Raw genomic sequence first — 12,455 nt, 5'->3', positions numbered from 1 at the left:
GGAGGTGAGTCTTCTCACTATACTTTACCTTAAGTGGTAATTAGAGTTATGTGACAGAGTTATTGTATGATATTTATATGATGTGTTGCACTGCATTATTTCTATGTGATTTATGTCGTGTGTATATCAGAGTATATCAGAGTTAGAACCAGAAGGTTCACAGAGCTAGGACCAGAGGGTCCACAGAGTTAGGGCCCAAGGGCCCGCAGAGTTATAGCCTCGAGTGGCTAGTATCTGTTATGTGTGGTATATTGGGGTACTCACTAAGCTTCGTGCTTACAGTGTTTTGTGTTATGTGTTTCAGGTTCCAGTGAGGATCGCGGGAAGGCACCGGTATGATCAGTACACACACATGCGTGGAGTTTTATTGATATGTTATGATCTTGGGGATTTGTAATGAGATAACGTTGATACATTGTTTTCTTGAAAGTGATTATGAATGAATTTATATAGTTTTAAAAAGTGAAAAATTGTTTGAATTTTTACGACGTTACACAATCCCACACTTCTCCAAGAATTTCCATCTTCTTCTATGAGCACCATAAAGCATGAAATACTACCAAAAGCTCAAAAACTACTCAAATAGGGACTAGGGTTTCGTTTCTAGGGTTTAGACGGATGGAGGCTAAAGATAATAGGGTTTGGTGGTGAGTTAAGGAGTTTAAATAGGGTCCAAGATCCTAAATTAGGGTTTGGGTCTGACTGGAGTACGCATTGCGTACTTCTGGTACACCCAACGTACTCCCTAAAGTATTTGTGATCCATCTACTTAGTACGCCCATCATACACCAGTGTATGCCCTGCATACTGGACTTAGTACTAGTACGTCATGCATACACTTGTGGACGCACCATGTACTCGGTTTCACCCTAAAACCACTAAACGTCTGAAGGCTATAACTTCTTCATTCTAAGTCTGTTTCCGATGATCCTTATATCCATGTCAAGGTAACAAGAAGCTTTACACTTTGTCCAACTCATACCAGCCTTAAAACTTCCCGAACAAAAAACAATTTCCATAAAAGCCTAAAATGTCACTTTACCGATATACCCCTCGGCTCCAAAACACAACCGAACTCCCAGATCATATAAATTACATTACTCACAAACAATTCGGTCCAAATATCTTTTCCCCAAAGTCCCTAAGCCTGATGATAACCCTTCTTCAAGCCACAACCACGAATTAGAAAACGATTCAGGACAGGGCATTACACGCTCGTACATAATATTAGAGACAAACTGCAAGCTTCTTCTCCATGAATGGTACCTTGATGATGACACACTTATTGGAGGTTCGGAGGAGGTGCCCAAGCGTTGGACATCATTAAGGTGATTGGCCCAAAATTGGGTCGTGAGCTGGATATCAATAAAACCGAGCTCTTTTGGCCCTCGTGTGATGGTAGGAAGCTACGTGAGGGGCTATTCCTAGTTGGCATCAGGAGGCCGCCTTCGGGGGTGAAACTTCTTGGAGGAGCTGTTAGTAGAGATGCTAGTTTCATTAGCGGCTTAGCCATAAAGAGAACCGAAAATGCTGTGAATTTGATTCGTCTTCTTCCATAATTTTCTGACCCCCCAGAGTGAGCTCCTTATACTTCAGTCTTGTATGGTTAAATATTTTGGAGAATATAATTGGTGCTCTTATGTGACATAGAGTTTCTTAGCTTGATTAACTACACTCTATTACCCACAAAAGATTTCTAGATTATCCCTGAATGGAAGGATTCAACCTAGTTTTTCAATGATCTAGTTCATCCAATTATATTTGATTTCAACTTCTGAAAAGTAGTGTATTCTTATTTAGTAGATTGTGTTATTTTGTTTTGCTTGGACCTCATGCCAACTAAACTTACTCTTCATTCCAAAATGAATTCATAATCCAATTATAATTCATAATTACCTATATTTATTTAGAAATCAAAATCATATGTAGCTCCTTACATTAGGATTTTGTTGTAACATTCCGTTTAAATAAAAATAAATAAATAAATAGAAATAAATAAATAAATAAAATGAATAATAATAGCCCTAAAGCAGCAATAATTGATCAGTGTTAGCAGGGGAGTTAAATGTTATAATTTCAGGAAATTGGTGTCTAAATTGTATCAATTAGACTTAAAATGTAAAGAATTTCGTGACCAAGGGTTGTTTGGTAAAATATAGACTTAGATTGAAGAATAATGGAGAAGGAGGGATCGAATTTGTTAGGTGGTCAAATTTTATTGGAGGGAACGGTGGATTAAAACCCGTCACCTCCCATTCCTGTCACAAACCCTAACCCTAATCACTACTCTCGGTCGCCACCTTATCATCCCATACCCTCCAGCTGCCGCCCCTCCACCGTTGAAGCCGGAAGCCGCCAACTTTTTCGTTACCAGTGAAGATGAAGAGCCACGAACCGTGTCATGTTAGTTCGGAAGAGCAGGAGAGTGATGATCATGGGTGCTGCTACAGCTGTTCGCAAGTTGGGTCGCCAACCTTCTTCTTCTCCATTTCTCTTCCACCGTTGCGTCGTTGGTGCTACTCCAGTGGCTATTCCGTTGCTGCCGCCTTCTCCCTTGTTGTTTTTTGGACCAACGGTGCTTTGTCACCAGCGAATACGAGGACAACACTGCAAACGCCCCTTCCCTTTCTTCTTCTGTTCCATTCCGCAGTAGCTAGCTCGCGTCCTACCACCGCCAACGTCGCTCCTTACGGCTGCCCGTTTTACAAATCTCCTATGGTCGTCGTTGCTACCAAGAAGGTGACTATGGATGCATTGTGTATGTGTCTCGCGTGCACGTGTGTATTTCAGTGTTGATGTCCGTTGAAGTCGTGTGGTTGGCCGAAAAATCAAGTAGAAAGACCACCATGGCAGCTAACCATGGTGGTTGCGGCTCGTGCTGCTCTTTCTGCCACCACCATCCACCGTGTGTGGTGGTTGTGTGTGTGTGTGAAATGGTGTTTAATTGTGTGTTATTTCAGTTTTATGCTATTAGTTGGGTGTTGCTTGACATGAAACTAAAGAAAAACCACCACCGCCACCACCGTGAGGTAGTGGCTGCCGCCACCAACCACCATTTTTGGTGGTTGTATTGGGCTTTTCCTTGTTCTTTTAGTGCTAGTGTGTGTGTGTGTGTGTGTGTGTGTGTTGTAAGAAACTGTATGTGTATTGGATTGTTGGAATTATTACTCAAATCGTTGCCGTGTGCGGGTGGCTACCGCCTCCTGCCACCCTGGAACGCCGCCAACCACCACTGCCCGAGGTGGTGGTGGGTGGTGCCTAATTTATTAATTATACATTTATTTAATTACTTAATCATTTAACTTTAGGAGTTGGAAACCCTAATTAGGCTTTAGAAAACCCTAATATCAAGAAACCGGAGTTGGTCGGGACTCGCATTAAAACTATTAATTAAACCTAAAATAATACTTAATAATTCTCCACAATTAGCTTGATGCATTATTGGACTTAATGGGTTAAGTGAGGAACACTAACCCTAGTTATCATCTTATGTAAAAACCCTAGAATCGAGGTGCTTTATTTTGGGCAATAATCGGGCGCGTCTTTGGGCTGTTAACTGGATTATTATTTCACCCGAAAACGACTAAGTCAAACCTTAATCAATCATACCCTTAAGTGACTAAATCCTTAATGGGTTGAGTGTTCTTATTTAACCCTAATCGTCATTTCATGTGAAACCCTAATCGTTATTTCATGTGAGGTGGTCACTGTTGCAAGTCACTAGGACCTGTGATCGAGTATTTATTAAAGTATCTCCATGTAGGTGATTGGAAGTGAGTTGAAGCTGGTAGAGCCCTTCATTGCTATAGTGGTTTCTGCACGCACATCGAGGTGAGTTTCGTCTCACTGTACCCGAGGGTCGAAGGCACCAATGTCGGCCCACTAGTATTGATTACCTATTAGTAGAGGGATGCCCTAGGGACTATATATAATCATGTAGGATAGGCTGAGGACTCTTGATCTAAGCTCTCTTACTTGTTCCTTTTTTGGTTGTGGCTTTGGAGTAGGATCACATGTCCAGGCGACTATCGCACCTATGAGTATATATGGTTATGCATTCCTTGGATTATTGATATTTAGTATGCTGTTATGATGTAGTGATATATTAGATTTATGTTCTGGTATTGAGTATGTTGTTATGCTGTAGTGATCTGCTAGATCTGTGTTCTAGTATTGAGTATGCTGATATGCTGTAGTGATTAGTTAGATCTTGTAACGCCCGTAGATCCGGGCTAGTCAATTTAGAGACGATAAGCATCAAAAATGAATTTTTGATGGAAGATTATTTAGAAGGATTAATCTTAACCAAGTTGTAGTATATGTCACAAGGTTTCCGTGCATATAAAGAACGCCAAAATCCGAGTTATAACGAAGAAGTTATGACCTGTCGAAGTTTCGCGACAGAACCGGCATGACCCAGCGCGACCCAGCGCGACGTAAATAGTGAATTTAAGGTAGATAGATATCTATCCTTAGGGATCTTAATGAGAATTGAAGATCTCATCGATAGTAGTCCAACGATAAAAAGACAGACGAAAACGGAGTTCAGATGAAGGAGTTATGAGTTTATAACGGAGTTTTCCTGTCCCGGCCTACTAAAGATAATATATAAGTAATATACTTATAATATATTAAAAATAATGTAAAAATTAGCCAATGTAGTATAAATGAGAGTTGTAGAGAATAATCTCACCTTCGTGTCGATATAAAGAACGTCGAAAACGGAGTTCGTATGCGAAAGTTATGAATTTCTGAAGTTCGGGCGCGAAACCCCAAAACTGTTAGAGACCACGACGTGGCAAGCAGTGCCACGACGTGGCAAGTCTGCTGACAGCTCCGGGAGTCCCCCAAATGCAACTTGGGATGACGCATGCAGTGACGATCAAGCCCACGACGTGGCAAAAGGATCCCACGATGTGGCAAGGGCCAAATTTGCCCTATAAATAGATTTGAAGGGCCAGCCGACTATGGTTGCTCCATCCCTTCTCTCCCACTCCCAATACACCCTCTAAGCCCTATTTTAACCCCCCGAAGACCCGGTATCAACCCCGAGACCCGAAGCAAGTCCCGAAGCACCGAAGATCCCGAGAAGAAAAGAGTTTCTGAGCCGAAGCTCTGCCCGCGAGAAACCCGGTGTGTGAAGTGATCTCGGTTTCACCGAAGAATACTATTTCTACAAGCCGTAGTGTTGTCCGATCATCTTCTGATCAAGTGAGTGTATACTACCTTTCATAAACACGATTATAATACAAGTATTGTTTGAATGTATTAAGTATATGTTTGGTGTGAGTGTATAGTCACTTTCGTCTTACACATAGATATGAAGTATTTTATAAAATACGTGCTATGTGTATATATATATATATATATATATATATATATATATATATATATATATATATATATAGTTGTTTATATGTGTGAGTGTGTGGTCACTTTCTTCTAACACATAAATATTAAGTATTTGCTATGAAATACGTGCTATGTGTTTATATATTGTTGTTTATTTGAGATGTTGGTGGAATACATGAACTATATAGGTTTTAATGAGTTAAACTGTATATTTATTTTGTAACTACAAATATGTTGGGTAGGACATGGGTAGATGAGATCCGTGAGTATGGATCAGATCAGGATTAGGGTATAGTTAATTGTCCTTATTCCGGGAGTATGGAATGGGTACAATTATTGATCCGGGAGTATGGATCAGATCAGGAGGTTAGTTTTAGATCCGTGAGTATGGATCAGGTAGTTTTAGATCCATGAGTATGGATTAGGGGAAAAGGTTAGTTTTAGATCCGTGAGTATGGATCAGGTTAAAAGGTTAGTTTTAGATCTGTGAGTATGGATCAGGTAGTTTTAGATCCGTGAGTATGGATCAGGGGAAAAGGTTAGTTTTAGATCCGTGAGTATGGATCAGGTTAAAAGGTCAGTTTTAGATCCGTGAGTATGGATCAGGTAGTTTTAGATCCGTGAGTATGGATCAGGTTAAAAGGTTAGTTTTAGATCCGTGAGTATAGATTAGATCAAGAGATTGGATTTAGATCCGAGAATGTGGAATAGGAAAAGAGATAAACTTGTTATTAATCCGGGAGTATGGATTAAGACATAGTTAATTGTCCCTAGTCCGGGAGTACGGATTAGGCACAGTTTAGATCCGGGAGTATGGATCAGAGCAGGATTTAGGTATAGTAAATTGTCCCTAGTCCGGGAGTATGGATTGGGCACAGTTTTGGATCCAGGAGTATGGATCAGACCAATAGGTAAACTTGTTATTAATCCGGGAGTATAGATTAAGACATAGTTAATTGTCCCTAGTCCGGGAGTATGGATTTGGCACAGTTTTAGATCCAGGAGTATGGATCAGACCAATAGGTAAACTTGTTATTAATCCGGGAGTATGGATTAAGACATAGTTAATTGTCCCTAGTCCGGGAGTATGGATTGGGCACAGTTTTAGATCCGGGAGTATGGATCAGACCAATAGGTAAACTTGTTATTAATCTAGGAGTATGGATTAAGACATAGTTAATTGTCCCTAGTTCGGGAGTATGGTTGGGCACAGTTTTAGATCCGGGAGTATGGATCAGACCAAGAGATTAGTTTAGATCCGGGAGTATGGATTAGACCAAGATGTTAGTTTTAGGTCCGAGAGTATGGATCAGGTGGAGAGATTAGTTTAGATCCGTGAGTAGGGATCAGATAAAGAGGAAAAGTTTAGATACGAGAGTTTAGATCGTGTCGTTGTGAGGATCAATGGGGTGGGATAAGAGTTGCTTTTATATGGTGAAATTATATAATTTTGGATGTTCTATATATATTTATATGATATAACATTGTGGAATGAAAACCCTATATGCTCACCAGGCTCCCAAACCTGACCCACTTAGTTTTCTTTGTATCACAGGTATCGATACGAAGATATATTTCACGGAGAGATCAAAGGAGATGTAAAATCTTTAGTGTAAATAATGTAAGTTCTGTTTATGCTTATGTGTCTGTATCGGAACATGATATCCCGAGATTTTGTTATATAATAAAAATACATTTCTTTAAAGAAATGCTTTGATACATCTTTATCATATTTTGGGAACAAATTCCGCAACTGTTTTCTTTAAAAGATTACTCTGATTTTAAAAACAAGCATAAACAAATCGGTCTTTTCTGGCCGTGAAATTGAGGATGTTACAGATCTGTCTCCTGGTATTGAGTATGTTGCTTTGTGGTAATAAACTGTAGAACTGTATGTTATTTGTGCTTGTTGGTTATCATCTATGGAGTGCCCTTAGGGAATGTCGGTGGTTATGTAGGATAACCTGAGAACTCTTGGTCTAGGCTCTCTTGCTTGTTCCTTGTTTGGTTGTAGCTCTAGAGTAAGACTATCTGTTTGGGTGGCTATCTCACATCTGGTTACTTATGGTTATGCATTTTATTGGGTTAGCTGGTATCAGGACTGTATGTTGTAAGAGGATTAGTAGGTAGTAATTAGCTGTATGATTGTTGTTTTCTTGTATTATGTGCCTACTTGATCATGATTGTTTATATGTCGACATATTGTGTTTGGTTGGGTTGAGGCTATCTTGCTTTGTGTGGTAGGCCAAGATACTCGGTGCGGGCCGCCTATAAGGCGTAGGCTCGGAGGCTCGGGAGGAGCGGTAGGCCAATATGCTTATGATACGAGGGTATTCCAACCTGAAGGTTGATTGGACCCGACATATTGGTGTTCCAGACCGAGACTGATTGGGCCAATATGCTTATGATACGAGGGTATTCCATCCTGAGGACGACTTGGACCCATCGTGGACATGCCTGGTACTCCAGCCCGAGGCTGATTGGGCCAGGCATGAGTATTTGTGATTGTGCTTGTTTTGCATGGTAGTATTTTGCGAGGAAACTCACTAAGCTTTGTGCTTACAGTTTTAGTTTATTGTTTCAGGTGCTACTGATGATTTTGACAAGGCGAATGCGTGACCATACACATCCTTGGTTTTATAACAGATTAGATATTAAGAAACTCTGATTTTCAAATAATGTTTGAGAACACTAATTTTGTAGACATTTTACTAGAAAAGGATCGTTTTAAAAAGTTTAAATTTGTTGAAATTTTCGGGACGTCACAAGTTGGTATTAGAGTTTTGGTTTGAATGAATTGGAGGAACACTCGTGTGAATCCACATTCCGCATTCATCTTCACATCCGCACTTATTCCTGACATATTGCCTTGTCCTTCGACTAACACTTCAAACCGAAGAGGATGAAGCCATTCCCCTTTTCTCTTTTGTAAGTTCTTGTTTTTGATAGTCTAAAACATGAATTTGGGTTCAATTTAACTAACCCCACCATCTACCCAAACATTTTATATAATGACATGGAGGCCATGTCAGCCAATGAACCAACCAGTTACGTAAATGGTAATCGTATACGAGACACATTTTGCAAACGGTAGCCGGTACAATAGATTTAATCATTAAAAAAACGTTATAATTTTTTCATAGTAGAATCAAAATCAAGTGTAATTGAATATTTTTTTTAATTGTAATATTATAAAATTTTAAAAGGACACGTACAAATGTTTTAGCGGATGGCCTGCCAAACCCAAAGACCAATAGACAAATCGCCATATATGCACCAGTACAATACACCAAGTCACCAAACACCACTTTTTGCTTTTCAAATCAAGTGTGCGTGTGAATCGGGTTATTATCTGCCATTCTGCCCCTTTCTCCATACTCCATAACTCCTCCCTTGACTTTTCCCTCTTTCCATACCGTTTTCTAGGTCTCTCTCTGTCTTTACAGAAACATGGATTCATCACCACCACTTTCATCAATGGCAAGTCACCCGATCATGCCTCAAGTTGGTGTTGCTGCTGATGATCGCACTTCAGAGGAGGATGTCTGCAGTATATGCCTCGACGCTTTTGATTCCCAGGATAACCCTCCCACTGTATATACTCTGTCGTCCTCTCTAATTTTCGTGTATTAATATCTTATTTAATCAACAATTTGAATGTTTGATTCTACTTCAGAGTGATGAATTTATAGAGAAACTTCGAATAAATTTTTTCATCATTACTAGTATTTCGTTGATTCCTGATGTGGAAATTCCTGTATTTTGGACTTCGGAGAGAATATCAAAATTTTACCCGTTTTTTGTTGCGAAATTACACCTTTTCGAAATTAAAAAGAAAGGAATGTGGGATTATAGGTTGATTGTAATAATAAGATATGATATGATGCCTATGATCTAGTCGAACTATATTCACTGAAAATGGTTGTTAGTATTTCGATATGGAACAATGAGTGATTTTTTTTCCCTTGAAGCAAAGATATTTCACTTTAATTGGGGTTTCAAATTCCTAGTTGATGTTTTGCTGTTAATTAATGGAACTAAATTATTAAGCATATGGTGTGTCTGTTTTTTTTTTTTTATCTGTGAACTTGATACCATGTAATTGCACTTTTGGATTACTTTTGATCTTATTAATTCATATCTTCATAATCACTAACCATTATATATTCTTTTCCCACATTCAGATAACCACCTGCAAGCATGCATTTCATCTCCAGTGTATTCTTGAGTGGTATAATTATAATCTATTCTTATTAACCTTGATCATATTTTAATATCTTATCATCTTCTTCCCCTTTTCAAATAATGACATTGCTTGCTTTATGACCCTTATATACATACACACAGGTTTTGAATTTTGATTGTTGGTGGAAATTTTTGTTCTTCAGGTCACAAAGAAGCAAAGAATGCCCAATATGTTGGCAGTTGATTGTGTTAAAGGATCCAACCAGGTATAAAAAGAATACCCCCATTTCTTTTCTTTTTTCCCATTAAATCTTGTCTATAAAATTCTGAGTTTTTAATATTTTTATTGGTGAAAATTCAGTCAAGAGCTTCTATCAATGATTGAGGATGAAAGAAGCATGAGATCCATTCTCACTGTTCGCCATATATACGAGGATCCTGAAGTTGATCATGTAAGTTTTGTTGTCCAGATGTCAATGTGACAAAAGACAAGAATAACCTTTCAAATTTTGTTCTTGATCCGATTTGAGGCCAATCTGTTAATCTCAGGAAGTTGAATACAATGATACTCATTTTGAAGAAGAAATTATGACAAGTTTTGGTAGCAGAAGGCACAAACAGAGACTTTCAGGAGTTGGCCCTTCGGTTCCAAGGGCAGATTCGTCAATTGGACAGGAAGTATATACTCCACTTGAAGAATTCCACAGTTTAAGCTATGCTTCATCACAGGATAACAGAGATTCCAACACTAACCCTAGGTATCTCATTTAATACATGAGTCATGTAAAACCAGAAACTTTTATCTAGTTATACTTTTTGTATAATGTTTTTTAGAAATAATTCTTTAACATATCTTGATATTGTTTCAGAGTTGTTGAAAGTGAATCACCAAATGGAAGAGCAATAGCAGCTGATATGCATGCATTCTCAGAGTCTGTTAAATCCAAGTTTTCTGCTGCTTCAGCAAGGTATGAAATTTTTTTAACCTTTTTCATTTTGTTTGCTCTAAAATACTGTTTGGAGTTTTGAAATGATTCAACATAATTGGCAGATATAAGGAATCTTTCTCAAAAAGCACTCAAGGTTTGAAGGAGAAATTACTTTCCAAAAATAGCCCTGTTAAAGAGTTAAGCAGAGGAGTTCAACGAGAAATGAGTGCAGGAATTGCTAAAATATTTGAACGCTTGGATCCCAATTCAAAAAAACCTTCTCCTTCTCCTTAGGACCCGTGTAGATCCGTTCAGGTTAGCCACATCATTTTTTATTCATGACACATGACACATGACACACGTATTTGGTTTGTATTGGCCTCAGAGCCAATGGGACAAAAATTGCATTACCCAAGGTGGAAGGTGAGGCAGTGACTCACACTCGATTTCTCGTCTGTGAAAAAGACATAAATGCCCTCCACATCCTCATCATTAGAAATGGCCCTAGAGTGTTTATCCTGTCCCTATAACACAAATAGCCTTAGGTAAGGTTATGTGTGTTTGTTGCACAAAAACAGGACTGAACACGTTTTCTAGGACTATTTTCAATGATGGGGATGAGGAGGGCATTTACGTCTTTTTAACAAACGAGAGATTGATAGTAAATGCCTGTCCCACCTTTTTCGGTGGGGTGGGGTGGGGGGGACGAAATATTGCAAATTTTCTCCGGTTGACATCTATCTGTGTGCAATGTGTCCAATGTCTGCTAAATGCAGTACAATATGGTCTGTCATGTCATGTCATGTCCTGTGTAATACGCAAATGGGCTGTGAACGATTTATGTTCAATGTTACTTACAGAATATGATCTGATGGGTGTTTTTCACTTGCGAAAGGAAGTTGAAAATCGCGCTCTACTTCTACAAGTGATAATAGCGAAGTGACATACACTGATGAACGGATCTCACATAACATCAATAAGTGTATTTGACATTGTTTCGAGGTGGCTTATGTTTCTAAAAACAATGACTACATTTTTTTTGTGTGGTTAGGATTATTACTAAAACAAGATGGGTGAGAAGGAAAGAGATTTCTTGGAGAAATCCTTCCCTCTTGGCTCTATTGTAATTTCTTTTTCATGAATATGTTTTTATTTAATGGTATGATGTCCCAATATAATTGTGCTAGGAGTAAGGGAGTATGATTGTCCTACTACATCTACGAATGGTTCTCATTTCATAGAGGGGGAGATGCAAGGAAATATTGTGGATAAATTAAAAAAAATAAAAAATTGTTAAGGTGATACAAACAAGGAAATCCAAGTAAAATGAAAATGACTTGGGGCATTAAGAGTATAAAACCATGGACAAAGTATGAGACACGTGGCAGTTTGGGATGAAATTGAAAAAGATTAAGCTAGGGAGAGGTCTAAGAAATAAATACAAAAGAAAGGACTTGATTCACAACTTGAGGGTTTCTTTAGAGAAGATCCATGTTGTTATGGTTTCATTTCTAAACAAAAATAATAATAATAATAATAAAATCCAATAAGCTTACAATATTTAAAGAGTCTTAATTGGTTAAGAGATGGATATTGCAAGAAGCAAATACTACAGATTTTTTTGAGTGGAAGGAGATGCTTGTGGTGATTAAAGACTGTGGAAGGATGATGTTAAGAACACAACAAACAATTGTGGCTTTTTTGAGAAAAGCCAGTTGAGAATAGTGTGCAAAAAACACACAATAAATTGTACAACTAATTGTTGACTTTATTGACAAGAACCGGAGAGAAAATGTTTCAAAGAAAAGACAGTAAACTGTACAACTGGTTATATGTGAACCTATACACTAAACAATATTATTATAAAAGAAGAAATAGATACGATATTTATAATATATAAATATATTAGGTTAAAACCCGTAAAACCCATGGGTGATAATTTCAAATATAATTAAAATAAGTTGATTATATAGTAAAAAACTTGACTTC

General features: G+C 38.2%; 1 protein-coding gene across 2 annotated transcripts; it reads left to right on the top strand.

Moving 5' to 3' along the window:
* The first annotated feature begins 8,642 nt into the window (after positions 1-8,642).
* On the top strand, positions 8,643-11,623 carry RHF1A (RING-H2 group F1A). 2 transcript variants are annotated; one of them, XM_079001393.1, is made up of 8 exons: positions 8,643-8,946; positions 9,537-9,583; positions 9,741-9,803; positions 9,899-9,989; positions 10,087-10,295; positions 10,407-10,505; positions 10,589-10,781; positions 11,362-11,623. In XM_079001393.1, exons 1-7 carry the CDS (start codon positions 8,803-8,805, stop codon positions 10,758-10,760), a joined length of 825 nt encoding a protein of 274 aa, XP_078857519.1. In that variant the 5' UTR covers positions 8,643-8,802; the 3' UTR covers positions 10,761-10,781; positions 11,362-11,623. The 2 variants fall into 2 exon arrangements, with proteins under 2 accessions (XP_078857519.1, XP_078857518.1); XM_079001392.1 differs by having other exon boundaries at positions 11,327-11,623.
* Positions 11,624-12,455: the final 832 nt, after the last annotated feature.

Source organism: Lactuca serriola, chromosome 5 (assembly GCF_051521515.1).
Source record: "Lactuca serriola cultivar US96UC23 chromosome 5, Lser_US96UC23_V15, whole genome shotgun sequence".
In the NCBI taxonomy this organism is placed as follows: Eukaryota; Viridiplantae; Streptophyta; class Magnoliopsida; order Asterales; family Asteraceae; genus Lactuca; species Lactuca serriola.
The sequence above is the reverse complement of the archived record's forward strand: the minus strand, read 5'-3'. Positions and strand labels throughout refer to the sequence as shown.

Coding starts and splice junctions, on each gene's coding strand:
- RHF1A (XM_079001393.1), top strand. CDS start 8,803: ATGGATTCATCACCACCACTTTCATCAATGGCAAGTCACCCGATCATG. Junction 8,947..9,536: donor CCCAGGATAACCCTCCCACT/GTATATACTCTG, acceptor TCCCACATTCAG/ATAACCACCTGCAAGCATGC. Junction 9,584..9,740: donor CTCCAGTGTATTCTTGAGTG/GTATAATTATAA, acceptor TTTGTTCTTCAG/GTCACAAAGAAGCAAAGAAT.